At 53.1% G+C, this 24447-nt stretch overlaps 1 protein-coding gene across 1 annotated transcript in view; it reads left to right on the forward strand.

Annotated features, from left to right (window-relative positions):
• The window catches only part of LOC119111619 (CAP-Gly domain-containing linker protein 1), a 45155-nt gene extending 32394 nt beyond the window's left edge, over nt 1-12761 (forward strand). Inside the window, exons 4-7 of the mRNA XM_037235427.1 lie at nt 5468-5689; nt 10347-10426; nt 10744-10922; nt 12570-12761. Coding sequence (XP_037091322.1) covers nt 5468-5689; nt 10347-10426; nt 10744-10922; nt 12570-12717 — 629 coding nt within the window. The 3' untranslated portion in view covers nt 12718-12761. The remainder of the gene's footprint in view (nt 1-5467; nt 5690-10346; nt 10427-10743; nt 10923-12569) is intronic.
• Nucleotides 12762-24447: the final 11686 nt, after the last annotated feature.

Raw genomic sequence — 24447 nt, forward strand, 5'->3', positions numbered from 1 at the left:
AGTGCACAGCGCTGCCCTTCTTTAGGGCTGAACCATCTGATTCTTAGATTCATGCCCGCGAAGATGTGTTGACTATTTCACGCAGACTATGTCACGGCCATTCAGGCATGCATGACGTCAAAGCAACGTAATTCGAATCGTGCCGCCCCATAGATCGCGCGGCGTTCAAAGTCAAAAATAATATTATTGTCGAGCCGTTCAGATCTGGCATAAGCTTTGTGAATCGCATTGTTATAAGAAATTGGCCAATGTTGCTAAGGTATTATGTTGCTAGAGAAACAAGATGTTGCTAAGGAAACTAGACTCGCAAACAAACAACTTGAGAATGGCTCCATAAAAGAGCATGTTAATACAAGCAAACATATTGAATTAACGGATGCAAGAACACCACGAGAAAGGGCCAAAACACGGCACATAATGATATTTGCGTCAGCAAACACTTGCAGCGCCGCCACGGCCACCTCTCGGGAGATTGAAGTACTACAGGTGAGTGCTGGGGTGGCAGTTCTCTACAGCTGGCTTGGTAGCACCTAAACGTCATACAAACTTTCCATGACGCCACTACCATGCGCTCGGGCGGGGTGGTGGGGCCAAATTGACCCCCCCCCGAAGTTTTTCCAGAATGGTTTTCAAACGGCGCGGCGTAGCCGCGCCAAATTTTGCATAGCCAGTTGAATAGCGGATCGTTTGGTATTAGAAATTTAGATGTTCCGAGTAAGGTGGCTGACCTAGGGCAGGTCAAAGTCAAGGTTTGGTTTCAGCGAAGTCAATTTCTAGGGAATCTTTCAATCTGATGCAACATCGGAGTGCTAGACGAAGCCATACATCTCTGAGATGCTTTCTTAGGTACACAGATCTTGAATGAACAAATTACGTTGACCTAAAGTCATGTAAGAAGGTTAGACCAGTGTCAAAACCAGCCTGTTTCATTGCTCTATGACTTGCTGTATGGGATAGCTTTTGGTGCCCATTTCGAGTTTACTGATAGGGGGAACCGCATTATACACCTTCCGTAGACTTCTTAAAGGTTACAATAGGTCATTGACCTAAAAGAACCCAGGTCAACATTTTGTTGCAGGAACATGCTGCCTAGCATAATCTTTGTCGCTTATGGAAATGCAAAACTCAGAACAGTCTTGTATGATTTTGGTCACCATGACCTTCAAAAGGTCAAACAATGTCACTGACCTTAAATGAGCATGTGACCTTTTGCTTAGAAATAATCATCTACATTCTGGGGGCACTTAAGATTCCAACCTGGAACTTGACCATGTTTAACCTCATTTAACCCGAAGGTCATGACCTAGGAACCTCAAACGTTGACCTAATTTAGTTTACTTACAGGTCAACACGACCTGTATATTTTGTATATCTAGATTTCTTAGCTCTCGAGATCTAATGAACAGGGAAATATAAAGATGTCCAACTGTAAAACATTTTCTTTAAAAGGAGTGTTCCCCATTTGTATGGGAGCGTGAACTGAAATAACCATCTTAAAGATGATTCGGTGCAGCTCACAGCTTTGTAGACCTAAACCCTTGTAGTTTTTAAGTCACACGCCTGCGAAGATGTGCAGACTTTTTAGGGAGACTACTTCAAATCACCCAGGCATCCATGACACCATAATATCGTCTTTCAAACGCATTCATTCCATTGTCCATGCAACGATCAACGGCAAGAAAGATATAAGTGTCGAATCATTCATGCGTGGTGCTCGTGAGCACGATTTCCAGGTATCACGGCCATCAATTGTCTCTTAATCAATGTTGTGCAAAGCACGATGACACTGTCGACCAACGACGTATTGAGGAAAATATTAACCAAGTAAAGTAATTGTGTTGTCTGCAGCGGTCTTTTCCACCTAAAACTATTTTGGTAGTTATAGGCGAGCCTATTCCATCATATCTAATGCTTGCTTTAATATATTCAAACGTCGAACATTCCTATTTATAATAGGGCAAGTGTGCGCACACACTTGTCCCTGAAATCTGATCAAATCTGCCCATGAAAACCTGAAATTTTGCCCAGATATCTATTGAGGTTAATTAAGGTTATTAACGTGGCGCTGTGCACATCTGGACACGGTTAGCTCGCTACTGAATTCGCCATTAGTACCGTACTCAGAAATGGGTGGTTAGTTGATTAACTGATGGGATTATTCTGAATCCATCAGCTGAAACAGCACTACGTCAGCTTGCTTTCCGTGCCAGAAAACCTTTAGAAATGTCGAAAGCGCAAAGCCAGAGGAAGCCTGAGACAGGTCAAGCCGCATCAGAAGTAAAAAAGAAAAAATCACCCATCCTACCTGTTACCACATGCAACCACCCGGGCACCCAACAGCCTTGACGGAAGAAACGAAGGAGCGGGACAGTTTTCACGAGCGAGTCACGGAGCGACGGTGCAGGGGTGCGGCCTGTCGGCTCTTTTGACGTCAGCCGGCTGTCGCGCCATCCCGGCGCCGGCTGTCGCGCCATCCTGGCGAGAACAGGTCGGTCCTCGGCTGGTGGGCTGTCCTAACGTCACAGCCAGCTGTCGCGTCATGCGCTCAGCTGACGAGAGCGGGTCAGTCCTCGGCTGGTGGGCTGTCCTAACGTCACAGCCAGCTGTCGCGTCATGCGCTCAGCTGGCGAGAACGGGTCGGTCCTCGGCTGGTGGGCTGTCCTAACGTCACAGCCAGCTGTCGCGTCATGCGCTCAGCTGACGAGAGCGGGTCGGTCCTCGGCTGGTGGGCTGTCCTAACGTCACAGCCAGCTGTCGCGTCATGCGCTCAGCTGACGAGAGCGGGTCAGTCCTCGGCTGGTGGGCTGTCCTAACGTCACAGCCAGCTGTCGCGTCATGCGCTCAGCTGGCGAGAACGGGTCGGTCTCGGCTGGTGGGCTGTCCTAACGTCACAGCCAGCTGTCGCGTCATGCGCTCAGCTGTCGAGAACGGGTCAGTCCTCGGCTGGTGGGCTGTCCTAACGTCACAGCCAGCTGTCGCGTCATGCGCTCAGCTGACGAGAACGGGTCAGTCCTCGGCTGGTGGGCTGTCCTAACGTCACAGCCAGCTGTCACGTCATGCGCTCAGCTGGCGAGGAAGGGTCAGTCCTCGGCTGGTGGGCTGTCCTAACGTCACAGCCAGCTGTCGCGTCATGCGCTCAGCTGGCGAGGAAGGGTCAGTCCTCGGCTGGTGGGCTGTCCTAACGTCACAGCCAGCTGTCGCGTCATGCGCTCAGCTGACGAGGAAGGGTCAGTCCTCGGCTGGTGGGCTGTCCTAACGTCACAGCCAGCTGTCGCGTCATGCGCTCAGCTGGCGAGGAAGGGTCAGTCCTCGGCTGGTGGGCTGTCCTAACGTCACAGCCAGCTGTCGCGTCATGCGCCCAGCTGGCGAGTAAGGGTCAGTTCTCGGCTGGTGGGCTCTCCGGACGTCACAGCCGGCTGTCACGCCATCCCGCTCAGCTGGCGAGGACGGGCCAGTCCTTGGACGAGCCGCCGCTCTCCCAGCTCGCGGCGGGTGAGCTGGACGGGCCAGTCTTCGGCCATCCGCGACGCCCGTCCCCAGATCATCTGCCGAACAATCTCCTCCTCTGACGCGACCCGCGGATCAGGTGATCGCGGCGTCGGACGGCGGTCGCTGCCGGGCGGGAATGGCTCGCCGGCGCCAGCGGCGGCCGGGTCCTGCGGAGCGACGCGGTCGCCGGCAGCAGACGGCGGTGTGGGTGACAGGCGGCCCTTGGCGGTCAGCCGGAGATGGATCGACGACCGGCTGACCGCCGCCAACGATTGATGTGCGCGAAGCAATAGGACAGACGCGGCGCAGCTGGCAATCGGGGTGAGCGTAATCGAGCAGGACCGCGTGTCTCGGGCACGCGGGGAAGCTGGCTTGCCGTGCTGACGGGCAACGTGCGATATTGGACCGGCGACAGGCGAGAGACGAATTACGTGAAAACTGTCCGAGGCCTGCAGTCGGGACGGTAAAATCCTCCTGAACAAGCTTCGGTGCGTGGTTAAACTGATTTGAGCAAGTGAGCATCATTCTCCCCATTTAAGACATTGGAGGCTGATCTGTCTCTTCGATGTGCTGCTTCGAAAGGCAACTAAATCGCCAGTACCTACGCAACCACCTCTCAACTTATTATGAAATGAAATTTGTCTGCAGATTGACTCTGAGAAATGTGACCGTGCTATCAATTAGGAAGATATACACCACGTGTTTAGCTCAAAAGCCTTAATTAAGCCATATACATTATGTGATGGCTGAGCTACAATTTGCCGGCGGGGGTCGTAATACCGCATGCGATTTATAGGACAGACTTACCTAGGGCTCCAGCTAAGCTCATATACTAATTAAGCTATGAATTTAATCTTGCAGCTAATGCCTTACAGCTGGGTTAGCAAACAACCAACCAATAAGGCCTTAACACGAAATACATTAGCCGCACCCGGCGACCCGGATACGTAAATACGACAGAAGCAGTGTGGTCCGAAGAACGTTTCGCTGCTGACGGGCGTGGCGTGTTTGGCGCGCCACGCTGGCCGGGGGGATGGGGGGGGGGGGGGGGCGCCGCAGCGGCGCCGCCAGTTCCGCCATGCTGGAGAAGGCTGAATCCCTCTCGACAGTCCAGAGCGGCCGGTGACGGCTTGCGCCAAACACTCGACGCGGCAGGCTTCACACTGCGCCGAGCCCGGCACTACCTCATGGCGGACGCGGGGCGCCAGCGGTGGACGTGGACAGGGCGCAAGCCTGATCCACCTCACCGGCCACGCGCGTGCAATCCGCGCTCCGACTCGAGCTTGCGATGCGGTGGTGTGAGCCGTGCGGTGTGTGAGCCACGCGCGCATCGGGAATGGGGCCCGCTGGAGGTCGAGAACCCCTTTGCGGCCCTCTGATGATGCATGCTTACTGGAGATTGCATGTCTCTGAAGAATGTGCGGGCTCATTTCACAATATGAATAGAGGAAAGGGAAAACATGGCATTGTGGAGACGGCAGAGGGTATCAACCAGGTACCAGGTGTCGGAAAAGCATCACTGTCATAGTTTATCTATGCCGTGTATATTTGATGAATATCAGTTGCATTTTTGCCAGCATCTCATTTTGTTTCATCAGCTGGAAAATGCTAAAAAAAATACCAAGGAAAACAGAAAACAGCAGCCTAGATCTGTCTACAGTATGCTGAATAAGGAAATTGGGCATACGAGATCAGCGTTGTATCACTGAGCCTGACGTCATTAATCTACCGCCATAACTGCAGTTACAGTCACGTACTTGCTTCCCACGTTCCACATTTAAGCTCAACATTATACGCAATCGGTTCGGCAAAAAAATATCCTGGCAAAACAAATATCACATGAAGAAGACATCCCACAACTTTCTGCGCATTTCACTATATAATTTTTGGGGGCAGACCGGATCCCCTGAGGGCCAAGAGGTGTGCAGTCGCACGCATGCCCCCGCCGACGTCTAACGAGGCCGCCGCTGCTCCGCAGGCAAGACGGACGGCACGGTGGCCGGCTACCACTACTTCCAGTGTGAGCCTAAGCACGGCGTGTTCTCGCGGCTGACGCGGCTGACTCGCGAGTCGCTGGGTACGCCGGAGCGAGACGCCGACTCGGCCGAGCGCGCGCTGAGCGGCTCGCGGCGCACGTCCCGCAGCTCCCCAGCCAAGCAGCTGCCGGCGGCGGCAGCAAGTCGCAGCAGCCCGGCGAGAGGTGAGGCTCCGGGGGTCACGGCAGGGAGGAGAGGCTCCGGGAGTCACGGCAGGGAGGAGAGGCTCCGGCGGTCACGGCAGGGGAGGTGAGGCTCTGGCGGTCACGGCAGGGAGGAGAGGCTCCGGCGATCACAGCAGGGGAGGGGAGACTCCGGCGGTCGCAGAAGGGGAGGAGAGACTTCGGCGGTCACAGCAGGGGAGGGGAGACTCCGGCGGTCGCAGAAGGGGAGGGGAGACTCCGGCGGTCACAGCAGGGGAGGGGAGGCTCTGGCGGTCACAGCAGGGGACGGGAGCCTCTGGCGGTCGCAGAAGGGGAGGAGAGGCTCCGGTAGTGACCCCGCGGGGGAGGCGATAAATGAGGTTCCTGGCAATGAGGCGGCGGAAGGTCCGGCTCCAGCCGTAATCCAGCAGGAGAGAAGTGAGAGGCAATGCTCCGGCGGTAACTGACGGAAGCGTGAGACCCAGCTGAATGAGGGCCGCCGCCGGACTGTTCCAAACGCAGCTGTAAGTGACGATGCATTTAAGGCTCAGCCGCGATAGTCGAGTTAAGCCAGAGTCATTGGTTACATAACGCTCCAGAGACGTACCATATGTTGAGTTGGAAGAGGGCAACCATAGCTACCAGCAATATCTACTGTAGTTTTGCAGACGTACATTACAGCGTCACCTTTGTGAAAGCTCGTTTGTTGGGAAGTTAACCGTAGGTCACATACTTTGCTAGCACTTTTCCGTGCAGTCTGGTCGCCGCTTTCTTATGCTTTTCGTCTAAGCTGTGTAACGACCTTCTGTGCGCAGCCTTGCCTCCTTACCATCCGCAAACCATTAACCAATTTCCCGTAAACCCCCAGCTTTTCGGCTGTGGACACATGACGACCATCCAGAATCCAATCTTCTGGACACTATCCAATCCAACCAGGATAACAGGAGAGGACTTCCTCCTCGTTACACAGTAGCCAGCTCTCGGCTTGCCAGCGGAAATGATGACGTTGCCTGATGGCGAGTAATCCAGCCCAGATGGCCGCGGTGGTCGGGACGTGGCACGGGACTCAGCAGAAGTTCTCCAACGCCTGGCAACCGCCGTGGGCGGACGGGAAGGTGATCTAACTTAAACTGGGGAAGAATCGGTGATGGGTGCGGCGTCAAAGGTGGCTTTGAGAGACTTCACATTTCACTTTTTCTTTTGAGATGACGTGGTGGATGACCACCGCGTAGTAATGACGCCTGTACAGGTCTCCCAGCTCTGTTGTCGCAGAGCAGCAGAGACCGTCAGCGGCTGCTTAGCGTGTTTAGTAACCGGCGATTGCCATTGCTCTTATTGCCATGGCGTCCTTGCCCGGTGCCGATGCTGTGCTGTCGGCCGCTGTGTTTGGTCCTGTGCCTATTTAGGCCCGAGGTCTTTTGAAGGGAATTTTGAGAAAAGAAAACCTCGACGATAGAAGTGATTCTAAATGTGGGTTCACCTACCCTAGCTCTAATTTTTTTTAGGAGTTAGGCCACTTAGCTCCTTCATTTAGATGAGGAACCACAAAAATGCAAGACACCAGATGGCAGCACATGACAGCGCTAGGCCGAAACTAGAACATTTCTGAGTGAAGAAAAATATTGTGTCAGTGAGGAGGAAATTGTGCAAGGCACTTCTCTAACTAAGAATATCGAAAATAATATAATAATATAATTTAGATAGTTAGATACTTATTCGAACAGAATAAAAGGGCCTGATAAACCGGCTCACACGCTGGCAGTTGTCTCCTCCCCATTATGTGCTGTTTTTCTATCCCTTTGTTCTGATTGGATCGCCGCGGGCCACAGTCTCTGTACCACGGTATAATGCCTCTGCCGTTGCTTTGTCCGCCGCTCGTCCGCCGCCGTTGTCCCCGTCCGATCCTGCCCGATCCCGGTGTCCTCCGCTCGTCCGCCGCCCTTGTCCTCGTCCCACCCTGTCCGACCCCGGTGTCCGACGCTCGTCCGCTTCCCTTGTCCCCGTCCCATCCTGTCCGACACCGGTGTCCGAAGTCGCCCGCCACTGTGGTCCCCGTCCCATCCTGTCCGACCCCGGTGTCCGGCGCTCGCCCGCCGCCGTGGTCCCCGTCCCATCCTGTCGGGCCCCGATAGCCGGCGCTCGCCCGCCGCCGTGGTCCCCGTCCCATCCTGTTGGGCCCCGGTGTCCGGCGCTCGCCCGCCGCCGTGGTCCCCGTCCCATCCTGTCGGGCCCCGGTGGCCGGCCCCCGGCCGTCGGTACTGTGCGGGTGTTGTGGCCGCGCTCGCCTTGCGGCGTGCGCGGAAGCCCAGAATGGGAAATCGATCGCCTGTCGTTGATCAGGCAAAATCCTCCGGTAAGCCGGCAGATGGGTGGGGGAGGCGCTGGCGCTGCCCCGATCCGACGACCTCCCCCCCCCCCCCCCTCCTCTCCGGCTGGCTGGTCTGTTCGCGACGAATGAATGGGATCAGACGCTGGAGAATGCTGAGCACCGGGTAAAGCTGTGGCTTAAATGAATCCTGTCAAATCCGGCATGATCTGGCTTGAGTCAGCACGCTGCGGATGCCTCACAAGCTTCGTAGATCGTTCAGAAGCGAGATATTATCTCGGCTGGCTCGACCTCCAGATCGCGTAAAATACATGATCGTTTGAGTTCGCTCTGCGCAACTTCTGGACAACAAATAGATGTCTATTTCTTGATTGGATTTGTTATATAATCTTCCTTCCAGCAGACAGGCACAGAATTGCCACTGTCCGTCGAATTCCAGGGCTGTCAAAAATGGAGAAATCGCGAGAATGCAGAGGAAGAATAACATTGCTCATGACATTCAGCGGCCTTCCAATTCCAAGTGTTGTTGAGCGTTGAGAATGATCGGTTAAAATTATTTTACAAACTAAAGAGCTCAGCACATTTGCAGCAACATAAACATGTTTAGACACAGTTTACGGCACAATGATTCGGAAAAGTTTCTGATAGAACGTAGATTGCCGCATAGAGCTTTGGATGAAGTGAAACTAAAATACATCCTTCGCTCTACTCACTCCACTAACACCACCCACACAGCAGATTTGTCCTTCAGCCGTGAAGGCATGGGGAATCCTGAACAGGCACTCAAAGTGGGTTATTGTGAAGTGATATATCACTGCTTTTTGTAACTGCTCCTCTAAACGGATTGTGTCAAATACTCGCCAATTACACCATGACAAGATGACTTTAATGTCATTAGTCCGTACGGAGAGAGGTATTTGGGGCATCTATCATAGTTAGCTCCGACAATGACAGCACCCACGCCCTTGGTGAGACTATTGCCGTGAGTTATCGCAGCGGACATACCGATGCCGCGTAATATGCAACGCAATGGGCCATAACCTCTTGCTTATTAATCCTATGTGTGACAAGTAATTTTAGAAGTCAAAACAAAGCAAAAGCGTAATTTACGGGAGTGTCACGCTTCGGCCCTGAGCTCTCTGCCGATCAAAAGGCCGTGGTGCACTCACGACCTACTTCATATTTGACTAAAGATTAGAAAGCGTGAACGAAATGCTTTTAATTTGGCAACATCATTTTGAGTAGGAGCCACGAGCCATACGCCAAGAATTATCGGCAGCATTCTTCTTCGTGTTCAAACTGCATAATTAAGCGATCCCCGTTTTGGGATCACTTCCTAAATAACGTCAATATGAATATTCTGCCTCTGCTGTTAGCCGATTCCTGTTCGGCTGCAACGTAGGTGTTTCAGGTCAAGTTTTCTGATAAACAGGCATTGGGTAACACTTCAGAAGAAACGATAATGCTGTGTTCTCCCTCTCTCTCTCTCTCTCTCTCTCTCTCTCTCCCTCTCTCTCTCTCTCTCTCTCTCTCTCTCTCTCTCTCTCTCTCTCTTTCTTTCTTTCTTTCTTTCTCTCTCTCTCTCTCTCCTCTCTCTCTCTCTCTCTCTCTCTCTCTCTCTCTCTCTCCCCTCTCTCTCTCTCTCTGTGCTTTTATCTCCTCTGCCTTTTCCGTCCAGGCCCCGTATCTCTCGTGCATACGCCTGAAATCCTACCGCTGCGCTGTGTACATGTGAGTGTTCACCTAACGCCCCGCTGTGTATCTGTGAGTGTACACCTAACGCCCAACCGACCCGCTGTGTATCTGTGAGTGTACACCTAAGGCTCCGCCGACCCGCTGTGTATCTGTGAGTGTACATCTAACGCCCCACCGACCCGCTGTGTATCTGTGAGTGCACACCTAAGGCTCCGCCGACCCGCTGTGTATCTGTGAGTGTACACCTAACGCCCCACCGACCCGCTGTGTATCTGCGATTGCGCACCTAACGCCCCCACTGACCCGCTGCGTACATGAGAGTGCACACCTAAAGCTCCACCGACCCGCTGTGTATGAGTGCACACCTAACACCCAACCGACCCGCTTTGTATATGCGAGTGCACACCTAACGCCCCCATCGACCCGCTGTGTATCTGTGAGTGCACACCTAACGCCCAACCGACCCGCTGTGTATCTGTGAGTGTACACCTAACGCCCAAGGGACCCGCTGTGTATCTGTGAGTGCACATCTAACGCCTCCGCCGACCCGTTGTGTATCTGAGTGCACACCTAACGCCCAACCGACTCGCTGTGTATCTGTGAGTGTACACCTGACGCCCAACCGACCCATTGTGTATCTGTGAGTGTTCACCTAAGGCTCCACCGACCCGCTGTGTATCTGTGTGTACATGGGAGTGCACAACAAGTGCACGCCCCCATCGACCCGCTTTGTATCTGTGAGGGTACACCTAACGCCCACCGACCCACTGTGTATCTGTGAGTGTACACCTAACGCTCACCGAGCCGCTGTGTATCTGTGAGTGTACACCTAAGGCTCACCGAGCCGCTGTGTATCTGCGAGTGTACACCTAACGCCCACCGACCCGCTTTGTATCTGTGAGGGCACACCTAATGCTCCGCCGACCCGCTGTGTATCTGTGGGTGCACACCTAACGCCCCACCGACCCGCTGTGTATCTGTGAGTGCACGCCTGACCAGTGTGGACCGCTCGTCAGTGGTCGGCGCTGCCGGCGGCCGCGGCTCGCCGGTGCAGGGGGAGCGACCGGCCGCCGCGTTGCGTGTCGGCGACCGGGTGGCGGTGGCGAGCAGCGCTGGCCGCCGGCTCGGCACGCTCCGCTTCCTGGGTCCCACCGGCTTCGCCGACGGCCAGTGGGCCGGCGTCCAGCTGGATGAGGCCCGCGGCAGGAACGACGGCAGCGTGGCCGGCACCAGGTGAGCCGACGCCGCGTGGGTGCCCGCGCACCGGAGCAGGCCGCCGGGCGCGTCTGCAACTGACGGGCGCCGCCAGTAATGACGCAAGGCCATTGTCGCTAGGTGTCGTTGCAGGTGTTTGTATGTGTTGCTCGCAATGCGTCGCCATCTCCCAATGCTCAAAAAACCGCGATGGGAGTGGCATGGAGTTTTCACAAATAAGTGTGCTGTCAGCGCTTCAAACGTATCTGCCACCGCCGTGACGAACGCAATTTCCCAAGCAACGCAAATACTTTGGTTGAAAACTGAAAGGTGGTGTTTGTAGCACTGTGAAGAATGTTTCCCTCTTTTTAAATATTTTTTTTGGAGAACGTGTTTCTATGTCGTGTTGCCATGCCGGTGAGTTTAATCTATTTCGCTCGCGCTGATTTATTACATAGAGCGACCTCAAAGTGTCATTAACATCAAACTCAAAGGCACGTCATTCCATTCAGATAGTCATTTTTACAAAGTCACGGGCCATCCCAACTGATATCGGTGCGGGATGGGGCGCCTCAATCGGCCATTACATGGCGGCGGTCTTCACCCCAAGTCCGGCCGCCTCCGGCGCTGCCGCAGTGCGCGCCCGGCGCCTGACATCCCCGCAGCCAGGTGACGGCGCGGCAGCCATCATCTGGTGGGAATTTCAGCTCGCGCGCACTGAATGGCGCGGTGCTTCATGATTCGGTATTGAGCCGCTACTGACGCGACGACTCCGCAAAGCGTCACGCCAGAACTGTCGGCCAATGACTGGCTTTGTCGCCAGTATCAATGGGCACTGCACAACTGAAGTTCGCCCACCGGCGGATGTAGCTGTTCGTCAGCTGTGATGCTTCTTTGGACCGGTTTGGCACCCTCCAGCAACTCCGGCGGAACGTGTAAATCCAATACTGTTCAATACGAGACGCTTCAGCGTCGCGGAGCTGGCAAGGAAATCGGCCATGGTGCAAACTGACAAATCTTATGAGGCCCACTTTGCCCTGACGCGAAACTGAATGTAGCTGGCGCCCATGGTCGGTGCAGTTGTGTTTATAAATACAAGATGAATTCAGCCCGAGTTATATTGAGGCGTGGTATAGCATGAATGGGACACTCCTCCATCGTGGACAGAATGTGGCCTGTAAGACTTCCGTCTTTGGCTTCCAGACCGTTCTGTGAAAGAAATCATGCGGTTTTAAGGCTTTCCCTTGCAAATGTTCTTACATTTGAAACCAGCCACGGTAGGGAGAGAAACCAACGTACGAGACAGTTTTGAAGGGGCGATGGACGCGCCGTTCACCACACCACGGTTAAGCTCTTCAAAAAAGGCAACACGACGTACGTCAATGGGCACTCTTATATGGAGCGCTGACGGCTGCAAAGGTCATATTAGCGTTCAGGGACTGGCTTCACCGGAATTTGGACCCGAGCCCGTACGTGGAAGATGTAGATGCCAACCACTCGGTAATCACGCCCCCCCCCCCCTCCCCCCTGCGGTTTATCTCACCGACAACGGCACACCGTACTATGTTGACTCGCCGGCTGGGTGATCTTTAACAGCCAGAGGCGTCAGCATCCGTCCAGCAGCCACCTGCCCGCTGAGCATGACAGGATGGACAGACGCATCTAACCTGACCGCCGGTCCGGCAGGTACTTCGAGTGCCCGCCCAGCCACGGCCTAATGGCGCCGGTGCATAAGGTGACCCGTCTGGCGCCGCGGCCCGGCGACCCGGGTCGACGCGGCTCCCACCCGGGCTTCGTGCGTCATGCCGGCCCCGACGAGGACGGGTTCTTCTAGCTGAGCGGCGGCGGCGACGGCGGCGGCGGCGGCGGCGGCGGCGGCGGCGGCCGACCGACGGCCGGCTGACGGTCCCGACGGCGACCGACCGACCGACCTGACCGGTGACCGACCGGCGACCGACCGACCGACCTGACCGGTGACCGACCGGCGACCGACCGAGAGCCTGCCGGTCGGTCACCGGTCAGCTCTGGAAACAGCCGGCCGGTCACCGGTTGGCTCAGGAGACAGCCGGCCGGTCACTGGTCGGCTCTGGAGACAGTCGGGCGGTGACCGGTCGGCTCAGGAGACAGCCGGCCGGTCACCGGTCGGATCAGGAGACAGCCGGCCGGTCATCGGTCAGCTCTGAACACAGCCAGCCGGTCACCGGTTGACTCTGGATACAGCCGGTCGGTCACCGGTCGGCTCTGGAGACAACCGGCCGGTCACCGGTCGGCTTTGGAGACAGCCAGCCGGTCACCGGTTGGCTCTGGAGACAGCCGGCCGGTCAACGGTCAGCTCTGGAGACAGCCAGCTGGTCACCGGTTGACTCTGGATACAGCCGGTCGGTCACCGGTCAGCTCTGAAGACAGCCAGCCGGTCACCGGTTGACTCTGGAGACAACCGGCCGGTCACCGGTCGGCTCAGGAGATAACCGGCCGGTCAACGGTCGGCTCTGGAGACAGTCGGCCGGTCACTGGTCGGCTCTGGAGACAGTCGGCCGGTCACTGGTCGGCTCTGGAGACATCCAGCCGGTCATCGGTCAGGTTACCGGTCAGCTCTGGAGACAGCCGGTCGGTCCCGGGTGTCCAACCGTCCCATGTTGAGCCGGCCGGACAGCCGCTTTTTTGGCGGCTGCGTTTTTGTTGACCTGTGCCACCTGCCATTGGCGACGAACTCGACTGGCCGTCACGGCTGCGCCTTAATTTGTGTACGAAGACAGAGGACACGTTTAACAGTCAGAGAAAGGTCCATACATGATCTATGTTGTCAGCAGACATAACATTGGGATCTAACAGCTATTAGTTATAAGGATATATCGTGTTCGAATGCCCATGTTTTGAGGAATTGAAGTTATTCCACATTCGTTTCATTGTAAGTCGTACTCATGCACAGTCCGGAAACCGACCGAGCGCATGTCAAGGTTTGATATAAATCTAAATCGCAAAATCAGTAATGATTAGGCTGATTAGACCCATATCAATGAGACCGACATCAATGAGGCCATATCGACGGGGCCCATACCCATGAAACTTATAAAATTCATAGAGGCTCACACATCTATAAAAATGCCCTAATTTCTTGCCTCATCTGGTTCTGGTCGCAGTTTGAACAACCGTGTGCTCTGAAGTTACAGTCATTCAGATTTCCAGTCTGCAACACTTAGGACCATCCCTAGGGCCATCCCTCGGAAACAATAAAACATATGAGAATAAAGGGTATACAGCGGCTGCATGTTACCCGCCCAACTGCGCGGATAATGACGAGCTGTAGGGCGGAAGTGTGGTCTACAAGCACTGCGATTTTCCCCCGATTGTAGAACGTACATGGAGTTCCTTGAAACACCTAAGCCCAGGATGAGTGAAAGTGTTAGAAATGCGTTCAGAATGAATTGAATACACATTTCGGTGAAGGTGGCTGCGTTTTGCGGTTCGCGAGCTGTACTCCGCAGGACATTTAAGCCATTCCGTGTTAGTACCAGTAAGGTGCATCTGATCACGCGGGACGGGCCGTGACATTCGTGGAAACTATCGGGGATGATCGAACAGATGACACGGAAACGGGCGCTTGTAGGACCAGACACCATTAAGATTAAGTCATTTGGACCAAAGCCGCGCAAATGGTTCAGTTCGATGTAGTTTAGATGCTGTTTGGCAGGTGTGATGCAAAAACGCCCGCTCATCCACGAAACACGTTGTTTGAAGCTTAGTAAGCAGTTGGTCTGTGCGGGCCTAGCAATTTCAGTCAAAGAAAGATATAATTTGGAAACAATCTGCATTGTTGCGATTGTTGCCAGGTTTTGGCGAAACATAACGAATACGTATAGAATATAGGCCACTGTGGACTGCATAACATCCACCTCCAGTTCTCATCAGACATCGGCCCCGGACACCGACGAGAGTCGACAAAATCCACTCTAGCCGATGAAATACGAAATCCTTTAGTCCGAACACCTGCCTCAAGTACTCCCCTGATCGTGGAAGCGAAGCACAGCAGTGCTGGTTTCCAAGAGGGAAACATCGCAATTTATTGAAGACTGGCACCTTAGCTCTATTTGCTGCATCCTTTACAAGAATTACATTCGTCGCTGAGCGTCGCGGCTCTAGCACCGGATGCTCCTCACTGCCGCGTTCACGCCATCACAAAGGGCTCACTGCCGTGTTCACGCCGTCACAGACGGTCACTACCGCGTTGACGCCGTCACAGAGGGTCACTGCCGTGTTCACGCAATTACAGAGGGTCACTACCGCGTTCACACGGCCAAAGAGGGTCACTGCCGCATTCACACCGCCATAGAGAGTCATTACCGCGTTTACACCATCATAAAGGGCTCACTACCGCGTTCACGCCGTCGCAGGCGGTCACTACCGCGTTTACGCCATTACAGAGGGTTTACTACCGCGTTCATGCCGTCACAGAAGGTCACTACCGCGTTCGCCCCATCAGAGAGCTCAACATCGCGTTCACGCCCCCCACAAAAGGGCTCCGTGCCCTGTGACGGCTCTCACCAGCACAACGTTATGCCGCAGCCGGTCTCCGATGACGTCAGGCACACCTATCAACGACAGCTGACGGCACGTGGCTGAACCTATCACCGAGAGTTGACGGCGCGCGGCTGGACTTATCACCGACAGTTAACGTAGCGAAGCTAGACCTATCAAGCCCGCTGGGTTCCGTCCATCGTGGTCTCATCACGAGGCACCCTCGAAGAGTCCGATGATCGGGGTCGGTGAGGACTTGGTCGACCTAGTAACTGATATCTCCGGTCAAACGCCGCCACCACCCGGTGAGGCGGGGGGGGGGGGGGGGGGGGGGAAACGGGCAACCCGGTGGGCGTTCCAGCCTACGCAGGTATCAAAAGTGGTTATTCCTCAATGGAGAGCTGTTGAACGGCGCGCGAGTCTGCTCCGATCATAAACACACTAGAGCCCGCGGACGTCATTCTGCTTGAGAGTGCGTCTGCAGGATGACAGAGATGAATGACGTCACGCTCGAAGTCGGCGCGCGATTCGGGCCTGCACTCAACGCCGGAAAATACGTCAGAACGCAGTTCTCCCGGGGGACCCACAACTCATGGCTCTGCACGGCTCACGGCTCTGCATGGAGATAGTTCTGCAGACGCTGTGAGCTGCCCAGCCCGCACGCTTCCTCGGCCAGCTCGTCGGCTCACAGATGGTCTGTGATTGAAGGACATAATGGCGGATGGTGCAGTCAAACTGATCCCGTGACGCGCCGTTTGGACGTCATAGAGACGATCTTTTTACCCGCGACGACGTTCGCCGTGAGAAAAGTACAGGTGAGAAAGACTGGCTGGGGCAAGTTCAATGCACGCCCAGACACCTGCTCAACGAGGGTCGGAGGTCTGAGAGGGGCCCGTGTGTTCAGACCGCTTAGTGGTTTACGACATTTTCACCTACAACGTGCAGCTGATTTCTTGCATAGGTCTGTTCTTATGAGTTCTGAGAGAGCTGAAAATAACCGTCCTTCTATGCGCCAGGAGTTATTGGTCACGGGATATTTTCGGGCAGACATTAATTTATATAACCCCCTCCTCTCTCTCTCTCTCTCTCTCTCTCTCTCTCTCCTCTCTCTCTCTCTCTCTCTCTCTCTCTCTCTCTCTCTCTCTCTCTCTCTCTCTCTCTCTCTCTCTCTCTCTCTCTCTCTCTCTCTCTCTCTCTCTCTCTCTCTCTCTCTCTCTCTCTCTCTCTCTCTCTCTCTCTCTCTCTCTCTCCCCCTAACATATTATCTAAATGTGATATCAATATATGTCGATCAACTTCTACATCTCATATTAGCTCGCGACGCTTTTCACAAACAGCGGCTGAACCATCAGACAAAAAACACACGTACAGAATACACCATAATGGTTTAACACATGCACATGACGCAAAAAATTGAAAACGACACAAAAGCACATGTAATGACATACGTTCCTCAAGTTCTACAGCCATTTCATGTTATCAAAATTTTTAATGGATACGATGAAGTCATGTTATTTAGCGCTAAACGTTTCCCAGAAATGCATAGAAAGTCTCTATTGTCAAACCAAGCGTGCAGTATGTCCTGGCCAAGGTACTAAGATTGGAAGCCAACACTGGGTTGTCATATGCAAATGCATTTTCTCGTTTGGGGAGAGATCAGGCTTGCAAGCCATTTTCCGTTCCAATAGATTCACCCACATGCCGCTCAATACTACTGTGCAATTTCAGAATTGTGGAACCTGATGCCCCATACGACGCAAAAAACTCGTATGCGACAGGCGACAAAATTCTCTGCTTTGTTTTAACGTAGGTATGTTTACGATTGCTTTCTTATTTTGAAAGAAAAATCCCATAAAGAGGGAAGAGGGGAGCATCGCTTGTTCTAGATCGAGCTATTTTCCTTTTTCATTTCATGAGCTATCATCCCAAATCACCTGAGCGAATAAAATGTCAAGTGTGATATATTTGTCTTTTAAAAACGTTGCATAATGTTTCTGTGCAATTTGCTGAATTGTTTTTACTCCTTCCAAAAGATGGAAGTGGATATTTCCGAAATTTAAGATGCCATACAGACAACCAATTTCGGTACCTTGATCTTTAACCGGCCGAAATAACAAAACATAACGTCGATCGAGCATATTCGAGCAACTCATTATGGCTAAACAAATCAGGAGCTGAAGGTCTTTCTTGCTGATGAAAGGTACAGCTTGATCTGTTCTGGTTCGCGATGTCGTACACATCCTTAAAAATGGCCCGGAGAGAGCGGTGCCAGGTGAACGCTGGCGCGCGTGTGACCGGTTGCACACATTTCCGGCACGGCTGCACTATTATCCTCTCTGTGATCCACCAAACTTTAGTGCTTTCGTGTCGCTGCGACGCCGCACCATCCAGATCTCGGCCCGATGTATTTTATGATCTTGTTTCAAGAGGGCCCGACAGGCCATCTCGGCAACGGTGCCGTCCCGGGACTCTCCCTTCCATCTCCACGACCCCCCCCCCCCCCTCCCCCTCCGAGCTGATGCTGGCGACATCAAAACGACCGTGACGTCACCGTCTGGGTGAGCGGCCCTCCCTCCAAGGTGGATAAAGCACTTCTGTAAATGAGCCCTACACGACTCATTTACGAAATGCAGGGTGTTCCAATTGAAATGTCGTTAAAAAGTGCAAATAAATATACTAAAATGTCCCAATACGTGCTACTTGACAAGTATTCTTGATAATCATCGGACATTTCTATTGGCATCTTTCACACGATCAGTGCAGTCTGGGATCCAGAGATGCGGACCTTCTCTGGACTATTCAGCGGCCCAACACGCCATCTGCAAGAAACAGGCCGGTGAGGGCCATTCCGCAATTGGGAGCCGCATTCGTGTTCAGGGAACCGTCGTGGAGGCGTTCACTAGGCACATGAACGCTGAGTGTAAACACGAAAATGTCGAACAGTTCAAATATATGAGATATAAAGGAACATTTTAATAAAAAATTAAACAGATCACAGCGTTTTTGAACTTGACATTTCAAACGGAACACACCATATACTACCGCCCAGGTTGAAATGTGTGCGTAGACAGCAAGAAACTCAACAGAGTGCGCAAACGTCCGCGTACCCTTAAAGCTGAAGGCCGGAATGCACATGCGCACTACAAGGGTCTCATGGACGCGTTCTTTGGCCGCGTGAAGGAGCCTCGAAGAAGCCTCGTCCGTCATTTCACCCCGCCATCGGACCACTGAAGGATGATGAGCCGGTGCACAGTCGGTCCCCTCGGGGGCCATGCAGACCGCCGCACGGTTCCCAGCCGGCTGAACCCCGGCCATCCTGCCAGCCATCGGACCACTGAAGGATGATGAGCCGGTGCACAGTCGGTCCCCTCGGGGGCCATGCAGACCGCCGCACGATTCCCAGCCGGCTGAACCCCGGCCATCCTGCCAGCCATCGGACCACTGAAGGATGATGAGCCGGTGCACAGTCGGCCCCCTCGGGAGCCATGCAGACCGCCGCACGATTCCCAGCCGGCTGAACCCCGGCCATCCTGCCAGCCATCGGACCACTGAAGGATGATGAGCCGGTGCACAGTCGGTCCCCTCGGGAGCCATGCAGACCGCCGCACGATTCCCAGCCGGCTGAACCCCGGCCATCCTGCCAGCCATCGGACCACTGAAGGATGATGAGCCGGTGCACAGTCGGTCCCCTCGGGAGCCATGCAGACCGCCGCACGATTCCCAGCCGGGACCCCGGCCATCCTGCCAGCCATCGGACCACTGAAGGATGATGAGCCGGTGCACAGTCGGTCCCCTCGGGAGCCATGCAGACCGCCGCACGATTCCCAGCCGGCTGAACCCCGGCCATCCTGCCAGCGCACGTTTTGCACCATTTACGGCCACCCCACGCCATCCGCCCTCAACTGCCGCTCAGCCAAACGTGCTGCGTTTGTCTCGCGGCGAGCTTCCCCTGAGCTTCTGCAGCTCCAGGGCCATCAATTCTTCCATTCCATTCACTCTGCAGATCGACTGGTGGGCGGAGCGACGCTGCTCGTTTGCGCAAAGCACCAGGTCGTTTTCATCGATGGGCGTTCAAGGCGACGCGACTCGCTTATTATACTGCAGGGGAGCCAGCCAAAATGGTTAACCGGAACGGATTGCCGCTTCCGCGACCTGAAGCCAAGTTCATGTTCTCACCTCATGGCGCGGACGGAATGGAGTCTGGGAATCACCATACAGTCACCGTATGAATCACCCCAGACTAATGAGATGTGATGTTGATGCATCGGATGACAACGTTGCCAGATGGTGCCAGTGGTGCTCATTGCACCACTGGCACCATGTTGCCAGTGGTGCAATGAGCCAATTATGTTGCCATATATAAACTCACAGCATACGATATGGATAGCGTGATAGCATCGCAATGTGAATATCAATTATGACACATAAATGAACTCGCCTTTGCGAACGTAAATTCGCTTATAAAACAGTGGTTTGCTTTCGACCAGGCACAAGGAATGATTGGTCTTTTTGTAGCAAAAGCATACTTGGCGTGAATCAGACGTTGTTTCCCAGTTGTCTTTTTTGTGTGAGTGTTTCAGATACACTTTTCCAGTCCTGATTTCTTACGGATCACCTTTTGTTTTTGTTTTTGCTTTCTATTTTTCAGCTCGATACTCCCGTATAGAGCAAGAAAGGAACATAATCATTGCGGGATTATATAGGGCTTAGGCTGTGTGACAACTCACAGAACTTAGTTGTGCTGACCACCTTATAAATTCGGTCAAAATATTACGGTATTCATCTGGGGAATAATTCACAGCTTCTGTATTATGCCATACAAAATCCTGCGTCAGAATATCCCTCCACAAAATGGCAACAGCGTACGCCGATGGATCACTACCTGGCACATCATACGCATATTTTAGTTACATTAGAAGGTGGTGAACACTAATTGTGTAGTCAAAGGGATGGACCAGGGGGCCCGGGTCCGTCTTAGACGTGCTTTTTCTATCTTTTTCACCACACACGGTTCCTGACCCACCATTATAAGCAATCGTGATGCAATATGTGTTCAGAGTTCTTACGCTGACGGTAATCAATCTTCAGCCAATCGTTGGTCATATGGTCAGTCCTCGTACCGTCGTTGACTGGCTCCTCCTGAAAAGTCGATCCATATATATATCAATGTATATCAAAAGTTGACAACTATCAGGACAAGGACTTATTCTGCACTTACAAAGCCAAACACCGGAGCTCACCGCCTTTCTTGCTTATATCAAAGTCATCATGGTGCGATCTCACTGAGCTCCGCCCCCCCCCCCCCTCCCATCCTTCCCTTCTTGAGAAAATCCTGGCTACACGTGGGTACACGGCTGTTGATTTGCATTCTTTTGTGAAGGTCTTGGATGCCCCAATGTTGAGTCCCCCCTATTTCGGCTTGGGCCCCCAATATTCTTGCCTGTGATATAAAAAAGCATAGAGAAACGTTGGCCATCACACAAACACCGTCTGCCTTGATCCTTCTTCGTGGTGGCGCCGCCGTGGATGGGACAGCAGGGAAACTCGATCCAACAATCCCAAACTTGTTTCCTCATTTGGGGAGAAACTGGAGACATCGGAGGTGACCGATTTAAAATCTTACGGTGTTTTTTGTTGTTTATCTGTGAAACGTGAGCCCTGACGCTTTTCTCCCCACAACCCAAGCATGATATTTACACCACTGATTCACCCGTCTCGTGAATTCTTAATACCAACCGACATTTGGTCCCCTACCCATGGTGTGCTACGAGCCTAACATTGTTGCATTCGAAGTTGAAACCTGAATCGCTTTGTTGCAAGGCCTCATGAGAAATAAATCGAGTAACATAATTTCTTTGGGGAGTGGCATCGCTGGTTCAGGTTACAGGTCCAGTGCACCTATAAAATGAGAGGTCAAACCGGAGACGAAAATTTTGCTGCGTCCGATTTTTGATCTCATTCAGTGTTGAGAATAATTATTGATAGTGCTCTGAACCCACCATCCCATTATTGCAATGCACGTTCAATGGATCCATTTTGCTTCGGTCCCGTATCCAAATAGCACGAAAGGATCTTTACCATGCCATGCAATCCCGCGAATGCCGGCTGTCCTGTAACCAGGCTGGCACTAACAAGCCAAAGGCCAAATGACCTTTTTTCACGAGCCGTATGAACAAAACATTTGGAGGACGAGCCTGCCACCACGCGTTTCGCCACATCACGCGAGTGGTCAGGATAACCTAAGCAGTCTGCCAAAGGTGAGCTTCCGCAACGACGATTGGCGTGTCTGCGCGACAATAAACGTTTTTTTTGCGGGTATTTTATACATTGCAGCCAGCTGGTTCAGAGAAAGGCGCTTTCTGTTAACTGTCCCTTTAGTAACTATCTTTGTCAAGAGATATCAACGGTGACTTAGAATGCAGTTAATCGTAGTTAAACTCGGATAAATGCATGGCACCATTAACTTAAAGAGCGGTGTGGATTTTTTACGTCCCTTGCGCTTTTGGATCCCTAATATGAGGGAAAAGTTTAAGCTTCATCTGGGATTACGTGGCCAAAGTGTTTTCATTTTCTTTGTCTGCATTTTTCACCATTGTGAGGAATTGAACGATTCAAGACGGAAGCAAACTTTTAGAGTGCAACGGAGAAGTGCTTCAGCGCGTGCGGCAGACCATGATGCCATTCAATAATACTCAACCTTCAGCATTTAAGCCAAACTTATTTCGAAGGCTTGGGTCATTTTTCACTTCGTTTTGCCGATGAAGAACTAGCCCTCATAAAAATGAACTGGCTTTCATAATATAATAAGGCGGAGCCTGCGTTTTAACTAACACCACGTGTATGCTCCTTGGTCAGCATCGCTCCTGTTGTTCCCCCCCCCCAGCCCCATCCCGTTGCAGTTCCCACTCTGCACAGCAGGTGGGTCACTACATGTAAGCCAGAAAACCGGCGACAGGTCAGCCGGCCGAACAAGGCGTCTGTGCGCGCAGGCCGCGCCGGAGGAGCAGCTGATGGCCCTGTCAACAACAAGATCACCAGCGGGCGGGACGTCCCGGCGGAAACGCAGCACGTGGCACTCCACGCCCAATTGCTAATAGCATGTCCGGAGCAGGAGGCAGCCGGGGGGCGGGGCATCCGGCGGGCCGCGTCCCACGCCGTTCACGACGTGTCCGGCGTACCGGAGCCGACAAACGGCCAGCAGAGGACCAGGAAAGGCCCGTGCAGAGCCGAGCGGCAGACCAGGACTGAGCCAGCTGATGCAGCCACCAGCCCCGCGGGCAGGTCCGGAGTCCGAGCCCGAGTCCGAACCCGGGCCCGAGTCCGAACCTGAGCCCCAGTCAATCAGTAAGCAGCAAAACGCCATGGCGGCAAAACCTCAGGGCCAGGCATGCCGGCTCTGAGGTTTTGCTTGCTTGCTATCCGAGGCCCTGGGCCAAGAAAGAGGGCATGCAACACGGACCTGGACATGGCACGGGTGTGGGCACGAGTGGGAGCAAACTTAGCTGACAGCCGAAACCTGGAGGGAGGGGCTTGCAGATCAGGGATGATCACATCCGAGAGGACGACTCACAGGACCAGCGTGGACTCAGTGAGAAAGCAGCATCCGGACTGGGAGGGCTCTCAGTGAACGGAGGCGCTCTGCACCACTACCAACCAGGCATGATGGGCTTGCCCCGTGCCAGATGGTGACAAGCACGCACGACGGGGTTGAGGGTCGGGTTCACGAGCCGGACAGCTCACATTACATTTGGGTTTATGTCATTAGGACTATCGCCGAGATGAGTCGTATTACGAGCTTACAAATTAGCACCGTGTGCATAGATGTGTGAGTGTGGATTATGTCTTAATACATGAGACTCATGAGCGAGTCATTGTAAGAGGAGGAAGCCAGTAATGCGAGCGAGGCATGAACGTGGTGCAAATGGAAATAATTGTCATTGCATCCAGACCCTGATAACCTCCATCAGTTTAATTCGCAACCTGCGCGGGTCTTTGATGAGTGATTAGATTTAGATTAGTGATATATTTGAGAAGTGATTACGTGACTAGCCCAAGTCTTTCCAGAAAATTGTGATGAGAAATGACGGACAAATGCAATTTGACACGTAGCTGTTAACTTGCGATGCACACGACTCTTGGCGTAACCTCAGTGAAAGAAGTGACGCACATTGCACACTATCCTCATTTCATCGGTCATCAATTTCAGCAAAAGCACGAATCTTTACGGATAACTGGAGCCGTGAATGAACTTTTTATTGGACGCGTAGTCGCTCGCCTGCAATGCACGCTGTTTTGATGTGGATCTGGTGGAAAAATAGCGTACATTGCCACGCAGTCTATATCACCGGTCAGTTAACTCAGAAGCTAGCGTAAGTGCTCACGAGAAACCGGAATGTGGAAGGACTGACTCTGTGATTCCACAGTTTTGCTATTTGCGACGCGCATGCAATTTTGGACCAGCTAACGTGCATTGAGGTTCAGTCTGTATTAACAGCTTCCCACAATGCGTCGCATTGAGGTCAGAAAGCCTGCTCGAAAGCCCGGTAAGTCATGTGGGTTGACAGTGCAAGCGTTCATCTCATTTACATTCAAACTCGGCAAGTCGCCAATGCATAATTCGGAACACGAGCGTTGTAATATTCTGCAGGAATTGCCAGCAATTGAATAGATTTTCTGCTTACCGTTCTCTGATTCAACGGAGTCAGCATGCATTTCAAGCATACAGGTTTCATCGTTTCGGACCGCACTTAACGGAGAAAGAGTTAACTGTCATGTCTACGCTGTGGAAAAGCTTATTATTCGTCTGGATTTCCGTTCCACTATGTCAGGAACTTAACCAGCAAGCATATGATAGGACGTGAAATGAATGGAACGGCGCTGAGTAAATGCAACGGCATGCATTTTACAAGTTCTTTTTCGTATGCCTGATTCTGTAAGGCCTCCCGAACCAATGGCGCTGACTAATGCGTTGGAATCATCTCTGAAAGTTAAAGCAAGTCAGTCAGAGTCAAGGAGCTGCTCCCGGAAACTCTTAGTCGTGAATTGTGCG

Source organism: Pollicipes pollicipes, unplaced genomic scaffold (genome assembly GCF_011947565.3).
Source record: "Pollicipes pollicipes isolate AB1234 unplaced genomic scaffold, Ppol_2.1 Scaffold_7261;HRSCAF=8764_pilon_pilon_pilon, whole genome shotgun sequence".
NCBI lineage: Eukaryota > Metazoa > Arthropoda > Thecostraca > Pollicipedomorpha > Pollicipedidae > Pollicipes > Pollicipes pollicipes.